The sequence below is a fragment of the Prosopis cineraria genome, unplaced genomic scaffold (assembly GCF_029017545.1).
Source record: "Prosopis cineraria cultivar Desert tree isolate PC_DT_omini unplaced genomic scaffold, ASM2901754v1 PC4, whole genome shotgun sequence".
Lineage (NCBI taxonomy): Eukaryota > Viridiplantae > Streptophyta > Magnoliopsida > Fabales > Fabaceae > Prosopis > Prosopis cineraria.
In genome coordinates this window covers 7,391,531-7,411,213 of record NW_026555335.1, presented here as the reverse complement: position 1 = coordinate 7,411,213, position 19,683 = coordinate 7,391,531, and the positions used below count along the sequence as shown (strand labels likewise).

General features: G+C 33.4%; 3 protein-coding genes and 1 long non-coding RNA gene across 4 annotated transcripts; 3 read left to right on the top strand and 1 right to left on the bottom strand.

Moving 5' to 3' along the window:
* Window positions 1-2,902: 2,902 nt before the first annotated feature.
* LOC129309699 (uncharacterized) lies at window positions 2,903-5,625 on the bottom strand. The gene is made up of 2 exons (XR_008592953.1): window positions 4,864-5,625; window positions 2,903-4,427 (listed from the first exon to the last, which is right to left on the bottom strand). It is a non-coding gene; the product is annotated as an uncharacterized LOC129309699 (long non-coding RNA).
* Window positions 5,626-8,871: 3,246 nt separating this feature from the next.
* Window positions 8,872-11,378, top strand: LOC129310050 (UPF0481 protein At3g47200-like). Its single transcript, XM_054951883.1, has 2 exons — window positions 8,872-8,966; window positions 9,922-11,378. The coding sequence occupies exon 2, from the start codon at window positions 9,925-9,927 to the stop codon at window positions 11,260-11,262; it is 1,338 nt and encodes a 445-aa protein (XP_054807858.1). The 5' UTR covers window positions 8,872-8,966; window positions 9,922-9,924; the 3' UTR covers window positions 11,263-11,378.
* Window positions 11,379-12,986: 1,608 nt separating this feature from the next.
* Window positions 12,987-14,884, top strand: LOC129309979 (UPF0481 protein At3g47200-like). The gene is made up of 2 exons (XM_054951780.1): window positions 12,987-13,181; window positions 13,315-14,884. Exon 2 carries the CDS (start codon window positions 13,366-13,368, stop codon window positions 14,686-14,688), a length of 1,323 nt encoding a protein of 440 aa, XP_054807755.1. The 5' UTR covers window positions 12,987-13,181; window positions 13,315-13,365; the 3' UTR covers window positions 14,689-14,884.
* A 302-nt stretch (window positions 14,885-15,186) lies between these two features.
* LOC129307752 (alkaline/neutral invertase A, mitochondrial-like) lies at window positions 15,187-19,257 on the top strand. Its single transcript, XM_054948629.1, has 6 exons — window positions 15,187-16,314; window positions 16,939-17,104; window positions 17,360-17,571; window positions 17,810-18,303; window positions 18,413-18,461; window positions 18,633-19,257. Exons 1-6 carry the CDS (start codon window positions 15,595-15,597, stop codon window positions 18,957-18,959), a joined length of 1,968 nt encoding a protein of 655 aa, XP_054804604.1. The 5' UTR covers window positions 15,187-15,594; the 3' UTR covers window positions 18,960-19,257.
* Window positions 19,258-19,683: the final 426 nt, after the last annotated feature.

The window sequence follows — 19,683 nt, the reverse complement described above, 5'->3', positions numbered from 1 at the left end:
ATTTGAATTAATTAATTATTTGATCATATCTTTGAACTTGGCCTTCTGTATAGAAGAAATAACTTAGGCGTGATTGATGGTTTTATTTATGGAAACGAATTGTGATAGCAACTTGTGGGGTTTTAGTCTAATCTTGTTAGAAGATTTGTGGACTATCACTTTTGATCCATCATTTAATTTGTTATCATGCCACATCGATCTCTTAAATGAAGAGAACCTGTTTTGGACGATGGGTAGGATCAAAATAGATGACAGAGATAATATATTCATATGTTAGAAAAATGGACAGGGGAGAGAATAATATTTGCTATGCATAGGTAATGGAATCGAAGTGATCACTTTTTTATTCAAAATTTAAAACTTAAAATGTATGAATATTTTTATTTTATTTTATATCTAATGCGACTTTTCATGTTGCTTTATTATATGTTTATTATTTAGATATGTAATTTTTCATATCAATTCAAACCCATTTAAATTTGTACATTTTAACAATTTTCTTCGATCTCATGTATGGGTTCATTGATTAACTCTATTCTATATTAAGTTGCATGGCAAAACCAATATTAATCTCATTTTCTTAGACTTTAAACGAAGCAGCACAAGCAAGTCCCTAGGCAAAACCAAAGCCAAATCTCTATTTTTCAAGACTTCAAACATATGCACAATTATCAGCTTCTAACGATATCTTTATTCAAGAACAAACAAGATCAATTTTTTGATTCTATTTAAAAGAAACAGAGACCACTCAAAAACAAATGAAATAATAAACCAGCCATGAAAAGTGGAGGACACTTGCACATATCTACGGAGGTGATAATGGATATATTGACAGTGTAATTTATTAATTTTGATTGTGGTGGTTTCTAAAAATTTCTTTTTTAAAAATTGTTACTCTAAATGCTAATAATTCATATGGACTATTCTCTCCTAATAAAAAATTTCAAAATACTCCTCACACTCAATATGTTTTAAGAGAAAATTAATTATTACTGTAAATTAAACATTAAAGATGAATAATGATCAACCATAGTTTTACGAGTACATAGAAGCACTTGGCTGGGTTCCATGTCTCACTTCATTGGATTATACTAATTATATTCTTTCAATTATCTCGTTTTTAATGTCATTGATGTAAGAGATGTCATTTTTTATCTATCTACTTCTATTTCCATATATTTAGGAAGTTTCAAAATTTAAAATCTGTCTAGAAGAAGGTTTGTGTTATATTATTGTTAAAAAGTTTATTGTTGGTGTTATTAGACTTTATGACTTTATACGCAATTATGTTTCTTTCAAATGTGAAGTAATTTAACTACCTTTGTTTCTAGTTATGATTGACATTGTTCTAAAATGTTGCAAGATATTCTAGCTCCTCGTGAACCATGCAAAGATGATTTCTTTTTTTTTTTGTTTTTTTTTTGTGGCTTGCCAAAGTAATGAAACTGCTAACTCTTTAGCACTTGTAGGTTATTAGAGAATGCATCCACTTGGATGGCTTTGTAAAGCTACATTCTCTTTATATGACTTTTTAATTACTTGTTGATTTTAGTGTTTTTGTTTTTGATTATTCTGGTGACTATTGGAACAAAAAAGGCATTAGTTTGAACGCTTTTAATTTGTTTGTTTTTTTACTATATATATTTATTTTTGTGAGTTTTATATGTTAGGTTGTATATAAGTTTTTTTGAATGCTTTTTGACATCGGCTATTAATATGTGTGTGTAATGTTTTTTTTTTTTTGTGATTGATTAAATTCACTCGTTTTTTTAAGGCAAAAAAAAATACCTTTTTGTTTAGGCAAAAATAAAAAACCTACCTTTGTTATGATACTAAAGAAAGTCACAATTTCATTTATCATTTGATAGGTTTAGATAGTTTTTTAAATAAAACAAAATGAGTGGTAGGTGTTTTCAATATTAAATTATTAATCACGCAAGGGGAGTTCGATGTAGTTTTTAAAACAACAATACTATTGTCACTTTTGTACAAGAAGGTTGACAAAAATTATAAAAAAGACATATAATAAAACTCTTAGTTTTTTGAGTTTGCCTGAGTTTTTAATTTAATTTACTTTTAAGTTTAATTTTTATCAATTTAATCTTTTATATTTTCTTAAATTATTATATTAATCATCTAAGTTTTAGAACATAAGTTGACTCTCAAATTAATTTAATATATAAAATATGTTGATGACTTCAAGCTAAAAAAACATGTTGATGACTTGACATTATATATAGCTAAACGAAAATAAATTAATTCTCAAATTATTTTAATTTTATCAATATAATTCTTACACTAATTCTTACACTACATTTTATTCTTTTTTTTTTTAAATTTTCAGGTTTGTTTTTTTCTTCATTAATTTATATGACTATCATGAATAGTCTATTGTTTATGTCAACAAATTGTAACAATATTATTTTATCTATAAATAATATTAAGAATCAAATCAATAACTAAAATAAATTTATAAAATCCAAAACAATAAAATTATACTCGAGGGAGAGGTAAGTTTAAAAATTAAAATTTTTATTATCTATTAAAAAATAAAAAATAATTGTCTCAGGAAAAGTTACGGTATACCCATTTCCATCCTCTTGATTTAAATCCAATTAATTTGCCTCATGAAAATATAATGATGAATTTCATATATCCAAAATGTCTTAATTCTCTTTATCTCTATTGGACCATTTATTAATGGTAGTAGATTTAGATTTTTCAAATTATTTTCAGACTAGACGATACATCATACTTTTTTTTTTAAAAAAAAAAAAAAGAAGTCAATTTTATAAAACAAAGTAAAACGAAAAACGATTGCAACTAAAAGGTCAGTAGTTATGGATAACTGAAGGCCCGGAGAAATGCAAAGAAACAGAAAAAACTCCAACGGAGACAATACTGAAACTAGAGAAATTACATGAGAACAATGAAAAATAAGACTCAAACAAACACAGCACCCTAAGAGCATAAAAGGAGAAAACAGTCAATGACTCAAAAACCAACAAAAAGCCCAAGATATCTTTGAAAGGTGCTGGCAGATGAAAAGAGTAATGGCTGGCACAAAAGTCTTTCTAACTAGCTCTAAAAGCCAGTTGCTGTCGTCTTCGCGAGCAATAGAGAGAGTTGAATCTCAGTCAACTCTATGAAAATTCTCCCGTACGATTTGAAGAACCATAGCAATGCATATAATAGCCACGGCAAGTGACGATAGTTATCAGCCAGAACAAGCCGAATATAACCTAAAGCTTTCACAAGTAAAAGCAACCAAAGAGTCCAAATGGACCGATGCAAGTGCTGCATCCAACTTAAGCTAGCTGATGTTGTTGATAGCCTCAATTTTGAGAAACCTCTGTTCTATTAGCTGAATAATCCATTGACGAAGAAGACAGAGTGAAATAGTGCATCGTTACCCATTCCTACTAAGGTGGCAAAGAAAGGCACCCTGAAATACCCCATGGGGTTTGCAATGCTGATCAGAAGCCAGCAGAGAAATAGAGACGGTGGAGGTTAACAGATAGGTTGATGACAACACGAGCACCAAAACCATATGCAATTCTGGAACCTCTACAGTAAACACTAGAACACCAATTTGGATTCAAGAAGCCAAATACAGGCACAAAAGCAATCAACATCCAAGAACTCCTTGCATTATCGTGCAGCAGCATGAAGAAGAAACCTAGTGCTTATGGATCATAAACCTTGAAGTTGGAGTTTGTGATTTTGATTGCCTCGTAATAATAAGAAAAAAAAACAAAAAGAAAAACATAAGACCTAATATACTAGTAGGCAAAAGCAGTTTAGAGACCCTCAGAACTATCATACAGGCTGGCAGAGCTTTTTGGCAGAAGCTCTACAAGAGCCCAAGTCAATAAAGGCATCTGAGTGAGATTCATCGAGCACTCTTTTAACTCCCCTAGCAGTTTGAGCCAATGTTGAGATGATGGTACTGATAAAGCTCAACTCTGGTCCAAACTTACGGGAAATAGATAAAGGACTAATCAAATTCCAGTCTTAAGCAAATTTTCTAGCAGAATTTTGATGAGCTTTTGCTGAATAAAAGAACCCCAGATTTTGGAGGATCCTGATAGTTATGCAATGAATTTCATTTCTCTGGCGTTTACCAAGACACTACCGGGTAAAGTGATGCTCGTAAGTTGAGGCTTCACATAAGAGCTTGGATTGGAAGCATCCTGCACGTCTTGGGACTCAGTCAACTGAATAGTAGAGGAATCATTAAATATGGTTTTCTTCCTCTTTTAAAACTTGTGACAAAAGGATTATCTGTGTCCTCCCCTTTCCTCTTTATACCCAAGGTTTGCAAATGATCTTGCATTTGTGACGCAGGTGATTGTTTTGCATTGATCTTCTTCGGCCAAACTCGGATTCCAGTAACACTGCGTACTAGCTGATATGACCCAGTTCTCCTGTTAAAATGAACATTAATCGAATGAGAACCAAACCTTGACAAATGCAATGAATGAGAAACATACGACCCTAATTGTTGGCAAGTATGATGGACATGACCAATTCCCATACAACTGTAACAAATTCTTCCAACACTTTCCAAAACAATTTCCAATTGAACCAAATCACCAATGGGCAACTTTAGATAAAGAGGAGGCAATGCTTGCAAACTAGACTCTGTCATTAGAATTTGAAATCGCATACAACCATTCCTAAAAATGCATATTTTGTCCAAGCAAATGAGTTGTCCCAAATGCTCTGCTAAAATGGAAGCCATTTCCATATTATAGTAGTCTAGGGGTAAACCATGAACTTGTAGCCATACTGGAAAGGATGAAAGCCATGATGAAGAAAGAGGATTGCTAGGCGACCAATGGGAAAAGGAGATAAAATAACCTTGTAAAAGCCATCAGCCATGAGATATCATAAACTTCAAATCCTCCTCTGACTGAAAATAGAACAGGGAGTAATTTCTAAATTGTTGAGCCATAGATATTTGTCCCTTAAGCTTCCATGATGAACTAAAAATTCCAACTTAGAGGCATGTACTCTGCGATTATCAATCACTCTGGCAAAAGCAAAATGCTGTTCAAAGAAATCATTCCAATAGAGCCAACATAGCTAGCACGAATTGAAGTGTATTGAGCCATATTAACAAGAAAAAGACCAAAAATCACAAAAAGAGGGGGATGATACACAGAGAGAGAAGGGTAGCAACAGAACCACTTTAGATCAACAGCAGCTAGAGGGCAACAGCAACGATCATAGTAAGCGACAACTACAGGACGACAGCGACGAGTGCAGAAGAAGGCAGAGATCGTGAGTGGCAGGACAACCTGTAATTTATTCCAAACAATAGAGAGAAATCTCTCCTTTAACCAGACACAGAAGAAGGGCAACAAGCAACGAAAGCACCGGTGACGAGTGAGGAAGACAACGACTGTGAAGAGCAGTAACGAGCTAGGAAGGTTATGGCAACGCTGCGACGAGCAACAACGGCTACGGTGGCAACAAACTTCTGGAGTTCCAGAAGCGTGAATGAGGAAACACTTTATTCAAGTTTTCCCATGAGTTATTGTATTTTTTTTTATCTTGAAAGGAGAGGTTTCTCTCTCTCTCATGCTTCTGAAACCCGATGCTGCTCATCACAGCACTCAAGAAAAATATTTGAAGAGAAGCTTAATAGATGTTATTTTTCTGCAGAATTTATAATTTGTTTTTCATTGACATGACCAAATTACCCCTGACATAGTTAATTGACTTGTATGATCTTCCTTTCTTCTTCTTCCTCACTCTTCCTTGTCTCTCAACTTCCTCTTTCGATACAAAAATGTAGGCACTTATAAGTAAATCTTTGGAGTTCATGAGTACTTCATGAGGTCATTGCTTGTCCTCTTCATCTTCTTCTATGCTCCATGCATCAAGTCCCCTTAAACAAGGACCATGTCCTATAAAGAAACCAACCCTCACTTAGCAGTCCCTTACGGCCTTCGCTAGGAGATCACGTGCCTCGCCCACCTCATTTTTCTACAACCCCACCACCATCCCACCCACTCTTCCTCCTTAGCGAAGTCCCATCATTGCCTTGCACCCTAAAATAGGTCAGAATCATTGAACCTTTCTGGAAGCCATCACGAACTTCTCCTTCTCTTTTGCCACTGCCATCATCACCCTATGACAATTCTTGTAAAGACTAATCCTGGTCTGCCACCCCCACCACTATCATCCTTACAACAATCCTCACAGGCTTACTAAGCTTACTCCCCCACCAAATCTCGCAAAATTAAGCCCATTCCCATATCGCCACCATCATTAGGTGATAAACCTTATGTGCCTCAGACTACTTTGCTATCACAGCCACATTCACATCCATGCCACCATGATCGGTGAAGTCATCATCATGATGGGTTTCAAGTACTCGACTAGAAGAAAACTAAACCACAAACGTGGTTATTGTTGATGTCTGATATTTTGGCTCATGATAATCATAGATAGGAAGGGTGAGGAAGAAGAATGGAGGAAGATGATGCACGATGGGAAACATGATTGCAAATAAGACTCCTGAGCCTGCAAAAATAAATATAAGAATCTATTGAGTCTTCTCTGCAAGTTTATCTCACTTTTGAGGTCCTGAATGTAATTCTTTTAAAAAATATTTTTTTTTATGGTATGTGGCACAATATTAAACCATTCATCTATATACTAAAATCTCCCCCTTCATTCGCCAAAAAAAAAAAAAGAATCTCCCCCTTCTTCCATTTACACAACAAAAAACCATAATATTTCAATTCTAAGATATTTTTATTAATATATATAAATGATAAATTTGAATAAATAATTAAAAAATTATCATCACTAATTTGTCAAAGGACTCCACTAACTTGAAGGAGGAGGGATGGAGAGGAAGAGAGTTGTAAGAGATTACAAAAATTATAATGATATTATAATTATAATGAAGGATGAACACTAGCCAATCATCAATCACTACACTCATACAATATTAGGAAAAATGATATTCAAAGACCTTATAAAAATATTAATTATAATTAAAAATCCTAAAATTTTAAAATTTCAGAAATAGACTATGGTTCTTGGTTGGAATTAAATTCTTTTAAGCAATACTCATCCTACAAATTTTTAGTGCTCTGTTTTAAAAATTTTGACTACTCATATCTCACTTTTTCAATGCTCATCTATAAATTTTTTTTTGGTAGGCACTCCTTTTTAGTATTTTTTGGTACTCAATTCATCAAGTTTTCAATAGTTATTTTAAATGTTTTCAATACTTATATTTTTATATTTTTAAAACTTATCTTTGATTCTTTTCAATATTAAAAACATAAAAGATGAGCATTGAAAATATCTAAAATGACTGCTATTGAAAAAAATTAAAAATTAAGTATTAAAAATATAGAAGATAATCACTGAAAATATAGAATATAAGCATTGAAAAAAAATTAAGTCAAAGAAAAATTTATGACATGCTTTGCGACAGAGACAAGTGGGGAAAAGAGAAAAGCAAGGGAGAAAAACTTTCCTCCCATTTGGCCAATGAAAGAAAAATAGGAGGTAGGGGAAATTGGAGAGAAATAATATGTAATACGAAGATCCACATATTTTTTTCTCAACTTTTCTTTTCAAGGAGATTTCATGGAGAAAAATTCAACTTCGAATTTACCATGAATATTTTTTTTTATCCCACCTAGCCTTCCTCCATTTTCCTATATTTGGCTAGAGTAAAAAAATTTTAAACTACTGTAGATTTGATAATTTTAAAAATTAAAATTAAAATTAGATAAATTAATTTGTAAGTATATTTTTATTATTTTAATAATATATAATGGAAATTAAATAAATAATACATTAAAACATAAAAATTTTAATGTAAAAATATTTATATATATTTGATTATATGAAATTTACAATTTTTCTTTATTTTTTATTTAGGAGAGAGAATCACATCTTTTCATCCTTCTCTTTCCCCCATTTCGTATTCTCTCTTCTTCTCTCGTTCTAGTAGCATGACCTTTTATCTAAAATTGCAAATTTTCCAGGTTTGAGATTAATTAATTAATGTTGATAAGGAGTGTTTGAACGCGGATCTGATACGGCAATTGACGTTATAAGCAGATTCCCATTAATTTTGGGTTCATTTTTTATTTTTTATTTTTTATTTTTTATTACTCACATGTACTAGTATTTTTTTATAGGAGACAATTATATTAAAAACATGATTAAATACTAAATATAAGCTTATCTCTCAATACAAATTTAAACATTAATTTGTTATATTATGAAGGATTAGTCCCTCCCACAAAATTCAGTTTCAAGTAATTTTTTTAGGAACTTTTAAATTAAACAAAATCCAATGTGAAATGAAAGCAGAATTTTTATTTTTTCTGGTTGAGTGTTACATATATGATGACGTTGGCTAGGGACGACTTTGCTTGTTGCAGCCAAAACTGGCCGAGTTTTGGGTCGCTTCAGTGTGGCTGTGTGCGACTCACAAATTAAATAACAAAATATTATTAAATTAAAAAAAATTTCTATTACTTAAATTATAAGATATTTTTAAATAAAATTTTATATATCAATAAACTTTATAAATTATACTTAAAAATTTTCTATTTTTTAGATAAAAATATAAAGTTTTAAAAATACTCATAATTTAATATATTAAAAAGAGAAGTGATGAAAATTAATTATAAAAAAAGATGATATTAAAATTGATGTATGTAATGAAACCTTAATTTATTAAAAGTATTTTATATTTTAAAATAATTTTTTTAAAAAAATATGTTATAATTTAAGGTGGAAGAAGTATAATATTATTAAAGGAAGACTTGTATAATGACTTGACTTCTCCACTGAGAAGACAAATATAAATTGCGAGGCGACAAGTTCCTCAGTCGTCACAAACGCAAACTTCCGAGGAAGAAGAAAGGTCGCCAGTTCATCATTTCTCTCTGCTTCTTCCATTTCCATATATCACTCAAAATGTCAGCTCTCGTCCTCTTTGCCCTTTTTTCTTTTTCAATGGATGATTAATCGTTCCCCTTTTATTCCTCTTCTATATGCTGTTGACTTTTAAATTTTCTTTTATATATAGATTTCAAGGACATAAATTTAGTTAGGCTTGATCTGGATGGAAAGACAAGTTAGAAGAAAACAAGGAGGAAAGTAAACTCGAAAGATAAATTTTTTTTTACTGTTTTTAAGAATTTTTTTCTTAATCTTTCTTTTTCATTATTTTTCTTCCCATCTAAATAATGGGTTACATATTTCTCATGGTCATAGGAAGAATTGAGAAGTTATCTTCATTCGAGGCCGGATAATTGTTTCGGGCTTTCGGCCGACATCGAGTTTTCTCTATGGAAAATGAAAAACAAGCCTTAATTTATTCTCTTATCAAGTTCTTCTGTTTCCGTAAATAATGTTACTTTATGTTTGAATAGATAAGGATTTGAATTTAGATTTATTTGGTATTTGGATTGGATATATAAAATTCTATAAATTTAAATTTATCTAAATCTAAATCCATATTTTATTATTATTTCTTTTTATTTTTTAAATTCATTTAAATTCTAATCGTTTAAAATTTCAACAATTTTAACTCTCTTGTTTTTGTTACATTTTTCCTATCAGTTTTTTTTATATTATTGCCTCTTCTCTCATCAATCCTTCTCGTCTTTCACCAATGCAATAATAGAGATAAATTATTCATCATTCTGCTTTTATTTTGAAATTCAACCCACATCTTTTATACTTTTAAAACTTCTTACACTATTCAAATATGAGATTTTGAATATATAAATTTTAATTGCAAGACTTTAAATTTAAAATTTGAATTTAAATTGATCAATCCAAATACTATGTTTAAGTTTGATTCCTTTTGTTACTGGGGGAAGCATATTATAACGTGCTCTGTTGTTATTTCAAAATCCGATGATACAGATAATGGGGGAAGCAGCTAACACGACCGAAGGATTCAATAATCACATCACAATCGATGTAAAGAGTCTGTCAAATTCACTGGTACAAAGTCTGGGGGACAAATTGGAGAATCTTTCTCCATTGTCCATTAAGTGCAGCATTTGTAGACTTCCTGTGCAACTCCGAGAACGAAATGAAAAATCCTTCACTCCTCGAGAAATTTCAATCGGTCCACTTCATCACAACAATGAAAACCTCAAACACATGGAACTACACAAATTAAGGTTGCTCAAAGACTTCCTTTCGCGATCAAAGGCAAGCCTATTTGACTGTGTACAGCTTCTAAAGAAGAAAGAACTTCAACTGCGAAACTGTTACGCAGATCCTATTGAATTTGACAGTGACAAGTTCATTGAGATCATTCTGGTGGACGCAGCTTTCATCCTTGAATTACTCTTCAGAAATAATATCTCAGATTTGCAGGATCAGTGTTATTATGATCATTTCTTTTGTGGCCCATGGAAGCTACGGTTCATCAAAACTGATATGCTCTTGCTTGAAAATCAAGTTCCTTTCTTTGTCATCGAGGACCTTCTTTCATTAGTCAGGCTCAGATCAGACATTCCCATAAAGGACGACGTTCGTCGCTCAGCAATCAAGCTAACCTACGAGTTCTTCAAAAGGAAATTGAATTTGTCAGATATGGAAGACTTTGACATTGAGGAAAAAGTTGGTGAACGTGAAATACAACATTTTGTTGATTTTGCCAGAATCTGTTACGTTCCTCAAGAGCTTCCAGGCAAAAACAAACTAAAGTGCACGAGCATGCCCAGCGCAACGAAGTTACACGAAGCTGGAGTGAAGTTCAAGGTCAAGAAAAGTGGGAATCCTTTTGACATCAAATTCAAAGATGGGGTGATGGAAATCTCGCCCCTGAGAATAAAAGATGCGACAGAAATTATTCTGAGGAATATCATAGCATACGAACGTTGTCACTTGCATGATAATTATGTGAATGATTATGTCTTTATCCTAGATCGGCTGGTAGACACAGCGAGAGATGTTGAGATACTGATATATTGTGGGATTATTGAGTCAAAGTTATCAGGAACTCAAGAAGTGGCTTCAACCATCAACAAGCTTTCACCAGGAATAACAATGGCGAGAAGAAGGTTCTACTTCACAGATCTGTGTGAGAAGGTGAATGATTATTACAAAGTGCCATGGCATAAATGGAGAGTAACTTTGAAAGAGGACTATTTTAGCAATCCATGGGCTATTATCTCTGTTGTTGCGGCAATTTCACTTCTGGTACTCACTGTAGTGCAGACTTCTTATGCAGTCATCTCCTACTATTATTAGCTGCGTACTGGGTGCGTGTTGTACGGATGGTTGTGAAAAAAAAAGGAAATTTTTAGTGGCCCTAATTATTAATTTAGTCCCTCAAATTTAAATTTTATCAATTTAATCTCTTAAAATTATTTTGGCTATTGATTTGGTGGGAGTAACACAATTTACTGACATAAATAACAAAATATCAATAACAGTCATGTAAATTAATAAAAAAAGTATAATTATTTACGTAGGAAAAAAATAAAATTTGAAATTAAAAAAATAACGAAACAAAGTGTAAGGGATTATGTTGATCAAAATTAAATTGATTTGAGAGTTAATTTTCCATTTAGTTACACATACATATTGCATATTAAGCTATCAATGTATTTTATACATTAGATTGATTTAAGAATCAATTTATATTTTAAAAGTTAAAGGAGTAACATAATAATTTAAGAAAAGGTAAGGGATAATAAACTCAATGAATTAAATAAATAATTGAGATAAACTTAAGTGGAGTAAAGTTTCATTATCTAAAAAAAATTAATGCAAGTTTGGTGATGCGTGGTTCAGATGTTCAAGTTTGTGAAGACTGGTGATTACTGTGAAGTCCGTAACAACACCAGCCTGCTCACTGGTGCTCTCGGACACCTCTAATGCCTCTATTTTACAGGCGGACCTTCTAATCAATGATTTTATTGGGCCTCAGGCCTACGACCTGTGTAATTTGGGCTTGTCCCACCTCCTTTTTTTTAAAAAAAAAAAGTAGACCAATGAGTACAGTATCTCATTTTATGTGTGTGTAAAATATGTATATTCTATCAAGTGAATGTGGCACAGATGATAGCAATCTGAGCCCCTTAAACATCACTTTAAGTTTTGATTTTTGAAGGTGTGCATAGAAAAATATTACTTGGGGAGAAGACAATCTCTTAACTGGAGCTCTAATTTCTCGGAGAATTAGTCTCACGATTGCCGGCTGTAGGAATATTTTAGGCATTAAAAAAATATGCATATTCCTTTTTTAAACTCATTGTGGTAATTTTTTAAGGGAGAATCAATAAAGACCTTTGGATCAAACTAATTTAAATTTAAAACTCCTAAATGTTTAAAATTTTACCACAATCTAAAATACCAATTTGATATTAAATTTCAAGGCAAAATAATACAATTGCCCTTCATTTAAATTAACATTAAACTATCCTAATTCACTTATTCATTTTACTAAAATGAAATTGAGTGAAACTCTGACAATGGACAAATAAAGTAAGGCAATGAATAACAGTTTGTAAGCAAATGAACAGCATACAATATAGGGACCAACAAATAGTCATCAGATCATTTAAATATCTAAAATAAAAACAAGTTGGGCAATAAATAACATTTTATAAATAAATTAATAAGTAAAGTAGGACAACAAACAAGTGAGGTAAGAAAGTTCTAATATCAATTTAAATAAGGGATAATTTTATTATTTTTTTTAAAATTTAATGTTAAATCAATACCTCTAAGTTGCAATGAAATTTAAAAAATTTTAAGAGTTTTGAATTTAAATAAGTATAATCTAAAGGTTTTCATTGAAATTCTCCCATTTTTCAACGCTGAACAAGAAAAGTAGGTCAAAAATGTTGAATAAGCTAGGTAGTTGCCACCATTGACGACGTTCTCGGTTGCCTGTGCTTGCAACTTGCAAATAACATCATCGGTATCTACCAAAACAAATTATAATATATGAAAGATTCAAGGAAGAACTCTGTCTCAGGCCCAAAAAAAAAAAAATATGGAAGAACTTTGACCTCTTTAGAGATCACAAATTACTACATCGGAGAAGACAAGTTCATCAGAAAATAAAACTTGGTAGGAAGACGAGGAAGGGAAGGCTATCTCATCATTTCTGGTTCTCTAGCTCTATTTCCGAATTCTTCCATATTCACTCAAAATATCATGTAAGCTCTTCACTTTCACCTAATTTTTCTTTTCCTTGCTTCCCAGACTTCGATTTCTGTCCTTCCGTTTTGCTTCTGATATGTCATGTTCTATCAATTCATTATTCTGTTTGCTTTATAAATGTGGTTGTAGTGATCAAACATACGACTTGCTATCTGTATTTGAAAACTCAAACATAAGAGGATGGAGGTGGTAACTGATAGAAATGAAGGATGCGACCATATCAGTATCGATGAGCAAGTGTTATCAAATTCACTTGCAAAACGTTTGAAACACAAATTGGAAAAGCTGTCTCCTTTGTCACCTGAATGCTGTATATATCGAGTTCCTGCAGAACTACGTGTTGGCAATGAAAAATCCTTCAATCCTCAAGTTATTTCAATCGGTCCTCTTCATCACAACAATGACAAGCTCAAAGACATGGAAGAACATAAAATGAGATTCTTGAAAGACTTTCTCTCTCGAGCTCAGGTTGGTGTGGATGACTGTGTCGAACTTTTGAAGAAGAAAGAAGGGCAGTTGCGAAATTGCTATGCAGATCCAATTGAGTTGGATAGTGACAAGTTTATTGAGATCATTCTGATAGATGCAGCTTTTATTGTTGAAGTTTTCCTGAGAAATAGTTCTGGTAACGAGGTTCAGAATCAACATGATCATTTTTTTGGCAGACCATGGAAGCTAAGGTTCATTAAGAATGATATGCTTTTACTGGAAAATCAAGTTCCTTTCTTCATCATTCAGGACATACTTTCACTCACTGGATCATCCATTCCCATAAAGAATGATGTTAGGCTTTCAGCAATCAAGCTGACGTATGAGTTTTTCAAAACAAGAATGTATCTGAAAGATATTGATAATTTCAATGCTGTAGAAAAAGTAGGTCAATCTGAGATACAACACTTCGTTGATTTTGCAAGAATTTGTCACATGCCACAAGAGATGCCCCACAAAAGTAAACTAAAGTCTCTTACTATACCTACTGCAACACAGTTACACCAAGCAGGGGTGAAGTTCAAGGTGAAGCAAAGTAGGGATCTTTTTGATATACAGTTCAAAGATGGGATCTTGGAGATTCCACGCTTGAGAATAAATGATGCTATGGAGAATTTTCTAAGGAATCTCATTGCATATGAAAATTACCATTTGAAAGACAATTATGTGAAAGACTATGTCTTCATCCTCGATCGCCTTATCGACACGGCTGATGATGTAGAAATGCTTGCTCAGAATGGGATTATTGAATCAAAGTTAGCAGGTAATCAAGAGGTTGCTTCTGTCATCAACAAGCTATCTCCAGGAATAACTCTGGTCAGATTCAATTTCTACTTCTCTGATCTGTGCAAGGAGCTGAATGATTACTACAGAGTGCCTTGGCATAAATGGAAGGCAACACTAAAACAGGACTACTTTACTAATCCATGGGCCATTATCTCTGTAATTGCAGCAATTGTTCTTCTTGGACTCACCATAGTGCAAACATTTTATGCAGTGGCCTCTTACAATTAAGTTTGCTTTGATTGTTTGAGAACTTGATGCAAGTTGGTTTTTGAGATGTTAGAGGTTTATGAAGACATATGTAGCTAGATAAATTTATATTTGGATTTTATAAAAATTAGCTGAGCATGGTTGTTGAGAATTTGCCATGTACTGTGCTGTTTTGAGCTTTTGGGATTAATTATTAGTCTTGAGCATTTTTTGTTAATTTCTTAAACTTTTCCGCTCATTTCCTGAGGGTACGTACAATATTTTTTATTAAAAAAAATCTTTAATATTTTCCATATATTTTTTTATGAGATTTAATTATTAAACGATCCATATAGCTTTAAAAAAAAACTTTTAAATTATTATTATTTTCATCCCATGGAAAATATCTAATAATAAGAAAAAACATTATTACATACACAATAAAAAATCAATTTTATCTGCAACTCTAATTAAACTGCAACCATAATAACGCGGAACTAAAAATTGGAAGAAAATGTTATATTCAAGAACAACTAAGCACCACATTCTCGTTGGTTCAGGATGCTTCTGTTTTTTCGCCCAACAAGAAACTACCGAGTGCGAACCTTCTCTTTGTCATCTCATCAATTGCCTCTTTGAGTTTCCCTCCTCATTTCTGCTAGCTTCCGAGTCCTTCGCTTTCCTTCATCCGAATCGTAAGTCAAACTAAATCCTTCTGAATTTCCCTTTCCATTCTCATTTCCCGTTTTCTGATGATGTAATTAGAATCTTTCCCTCCTCGATGACCCCCTTTACCGGGGGCCGAACATATGATTGCCAGAGACCAATTTCTTCTGTACTTCAAAGATGATATCTTAATTTTCAGTTGTCCAGAACCCATTTCTTCTTCTGGGCTTTAGTTAGCGTGTCATACATATTGCTACTGGTCTTTTAGTTGGAATCTCTACTATGAAGCCTTGTAGTAGAATCCTAAGAAGCTGTAAAAGCTCATCGATTTTTGCTTTTTCTCCGACGGAGCTCAATAATTCAGTCGAGGACATGTTGTCCAAATTACATACCAATTCAATACATCACTGTAGATACCATACCCGTGTGATCAGTAAGGATGGGAGAAATTTTAACGTTTCTAGTTCAGATTGGGGTCCATTTAGATTTTTTCGTACCGCCGGAAGTGTTAATATAGGGGGTGGTGGGAGAATTTCATCGATACTGAACGTAGATTCCTATGTTAGATATCATTCTACATCAGTTGATTCTCATGTTAATGAAAGAAACTTCGAGAAAGTTCACATTCAAGGTGGATTGAATGCGAATCCCTTTGTGATTGAAAGAATTGAGACTGATGAAAGTAAATTGGAACAAGTCTCTTTAGAAACAATTAATGGTTCGAATGTAAATATAGATAATCTGAATGGTTTGGATAAGAATAAGGTTGAAAGGGAGGTGTCTGAGATTGAAAAAGAAGCTTGGAAGTTGCTTCGAGGTGCGGTTGTCACATACTGTGGAGATCCAATTGGGACCGTTGCAGCTAATGACCCTGCTGACAAACAGCCACTAAATTATGATCAAGTCTTTATCCGTGATTTTGTTCCATCAGCACTTGCTTTTCTGCTCAATGGCGAAGGGGAGATTGTCAGGAATTTTTTACTTCACACATTACAGTTGCAGGTAAATTGTTTTCCTAATAGCTGCATCAGTTTGTAAGAATTACAGTTCAAATGTATAACTAGTAAGGAAACTTTTTCTTGTCTTCTTCTTCTTGTTCTGTTAAGAATTGCTACTTTTATAGTTTTCCAACGGTGGGATTGTGCAGTTTAGCTTTCTTGCCAGTTGCCAAATTTTTAGGCAGTCTGTTGCTTCATGTTAGGGGCTTATTCGGCTCCTGTATAGAGGATGAACCAAATGTGATGCCTTGGTGTCTTGTTAACATTTCTTATTTTCTCATTTTGAATTGTGATAAGTAAAATCTCATTTTCTTGACTGTTAGTATATTTCTCATTAAATGTCCAACTACCATCATTTCATTAAAAAAAAAAAAAGGTACTATAATTTTTTTTTTTTGCCGAAGTTTTTTCTACTTCCCTTCTTTAGTTGCACAATTTCAATGAAAATGGCATTTTTTAGAGTGCAGTCAGTTAATAAGTGATGAGTGCATAGGACTGAGGGATTGTTATTAGAGGTTCTGTCAATAATGATTGTCAATTATTCTTTAATGGAATTTTAGTTATTGGTTCTTGATGTCCTAACCTTATTTGACAGTTGAATTAAAATTCAATTATTTATGTCTGCCAGAGTTGGGAGAGGACTGTTGACTGCTACAGCCCGGGGCAAGGGTTAATGCCAGCAAGCTTCAAAGTTAGGACCGTGCCTCTTGATGGAAGCAATGAAGCATTTGAGGAAGTTTTGGATCCTGATTTTGGTGAATCAGCTATTGGCCGTGTTGCACCTGTTGATTCTGGTATGTTGAACTTCACTGTGGAAGCTCAGACATTATGGTTTTGTTATAGGGAATGTTCCCGCACGATCATCAGGTTTTGATATCCTCATTAACCAAAATATTATTAATACTGTTCTAAAACACGAAAATTGTATTGTTGATTTTACCTTTGCAAGGTCCTCCTTTTATATCTCCTGTTTATAGTTTGAATTTATAATCCAATATCAAGCTTATAATATTAAAGCCCTATGTATATGTTGGATATTTTGCCCGCAGGATTATGGTGGATTATCTTGTTGAGAGCTTATGGGAAGCTCACTAGTGACTATGCATTGCAAGAGAGGGTGGATGTCCAGACAGGAATAAGGCTGATTCTTAAACTGTGTCTAACTGATGGTTTCGATATGTTTCCTTCTCTTTTAGTTACTGACGGCTCCTGCATGATTGATAGACGTATGGGGATTCACGGTCATCCTCTTGAGATCCAAGTAAGTTAAGAGAGTTCACTGCCTTATCCAAGCAAACGTGGTTGTTTCTATCTTAGACTAGGAATGATAATTAAAGTTAGTAGCCTCCTAAAATTGCCCCCATCAATCTACCACGTTTCATCATTGATTAGACTCTACCCCCCATTTTCCTGTCCAAAATATTAAATCTTGTCTGTCTGAATGCTGCTTCTTTGCTTAAAAGTTTCTCTTCTGGTGGTCTTGAATTTCAAATTTGCAGGCCTTATTTTACTCAGCCTTGCTTTGTTCTCGTGAGATACTTACAGTCACTGATGCAACCGAGAATCTTGTTGCTGCCATAGATAATCGCCTGAGGGCACTCTCCTTTCACATGAGAGAGTATTATTGGGTCGATAAGAAAAAGATTAATGAAATTTATCGTTATAAGACTGAAGAATATTCTACTGATGCCATCAACAAATTTAACATCTATCCTGAGCAAATTCCTTCTTGGCTGGTGGACTGGATCTCTGAGGAAGGTGGCTACTTCATTGGCAATTTGCAGCCTGCTCATATGGATTTTAGGTTTTTTACCCTCGGAAACCTTTGGTCCATTGTTTCTTCTCTAGGCACCACAAAACAGAATGAGGGAATATTGAAATTAATGGAGGCCAAATGGGATGACCTTGTCAGTCAAATGCCTTTTAAGATTTGCTATCCTGCACTCGAGCGTGAGGAGTGGCGTATAATCACTGGCAGTGACCCTAAGAACACGTAAGCTTCTTTGGTTTTATTTATTTGGTTTAGTGTTCTTTCTGAGTGCTTTCTTTCCCTCTGATGAAATCACATACAAATACTGAATAATCGGTGAACTTGATTGCAGCCCTTGGTCATACCACAACGGTGGATCTTGGCCAACACTTCTCTGGCAGGTGAGATAATAGATCTGTACATGCACTTAAATTTTATCCGTGAGTGAAAGAGGAAACAAGTTAACGTATTGTTATATAATTTCCTTTTAATTTTTTATCCTGCCTGTTGGCTTGATGTTTACAAGGCCTTTTGTTTTGAGGACGTGACAAGTCGTTTGTTCTAAATTTCAGTTCACTCTAGCCTGCATCAAGATGGAAAGGCCTGATTTGGCAAATAAGGCTGTTAACTTGGCAGGGGAAAGGCTTTCTGTGGATGGATGGCCAGAGTATTATGATACCCGAAAAGGAAGGTTTATTGGCAAGCAGTCCAGGCTGATGCAAACATGGACTATTGCTGGTTTCCTTACCTCAAAGATGCTCTTACAGGATCCAGAGAAGGCATCCTCGTTGTTTTGGAATGAGGATAATGAACTTCTTCAATCTTGTATCTGCATGCTTAGCAAAGCTGCTAGAAGGAAGTGTTCACGTTTTGCTGCGAGACCACAGATTCTTGTTTAAAAGAGAAGCATATCAAAGTTTCAACCCTCTTCTTTCAGTCTGCCTGGTGGTTCAGTGGCCGACTATGGGCATGCAATGAGATCACTCTTTAGATGAAAGTAATCATTTGAAGGTGACCTCATTCAATAGCAGAATTGGTTCTGAAGAAACCCCATTTTATATAATAAAAAACATTGTTTTCCAATTTAATATGAGCTGCTATCCGTTTAGTGACAACAGCTCATTGTATAATTTTTGTACCGTTAGAAAAGCTTCAAAAAGGTTTGATTAATAAAATAAATTTAGTCAATTGTTAAAAGCCGTATAACTGAGGTGCGTTTTTAATTAAACTTAGATATGACATGTTTGCATGTTATTTTATAATTGATCTTACGGTTCTAGGATGGCCAGAAATCGCATGGTGGGTTGATCATATCTTGTTTGCATTTCAGTATGTTTCTTCAGTGGGCGGGATATAAACAGTAACCCAGCCTACTTCTTTCAAGTTTGATCAGCGATAGGGTTGTTTCCTTTTTACTGCCTGCCAATGTATTATTGGTAGAGTTGGAAATAAAAGTTGAGTTTAAAGAGTCAAGCTTGAAAGCCCTATTTAGATGAGGATTCGAGTTTTGAAAATAATTTTTTTTAAAAGTAATTAAGCTTGAAGGCCTAGTCTTGATAAGCTCAGTAAAAAAAAGTTTGAGTTTGAACAGTCTTTCAAGCCCTATTATATAATAATAATAAT

Coding starts and splice junctions, on each gene's coding strand:
- LOC129310050 (XM_054951883.1), top strand. CDS start 9,925: ATGGGGGAAGCAGCTAACACGACCGAAGGATTCAATAATCACATCACA.
- LOC129309979 (XM_054951780.1), top strand. CDS start 13,366: ATGGAGGTGGTAACTGATAGAAATGAAGGATGCGACCATATCAGTATC.
- LOC129307752 (XM_054948629.1), top strand. CDS start 15,595: ATGAAGCCTTGTAGTAGAATCCTAAGAAGCTGTAAAAGCTCATCGATT. Junction 17,105..17,359: donor TGTTGCACCTGTTGATTCTG/GTATGTTGAACT, acceptor TTTTGCCCGCAG/GATTATGGTGGATTATCTTG. Junction 18,304..18,412: donor GGCAGTGACCCTAAGAACAC/GTAAGCTTCTTT, acceptor ACTTGATTGCAG/CCCTTGGTCATACCACAACG.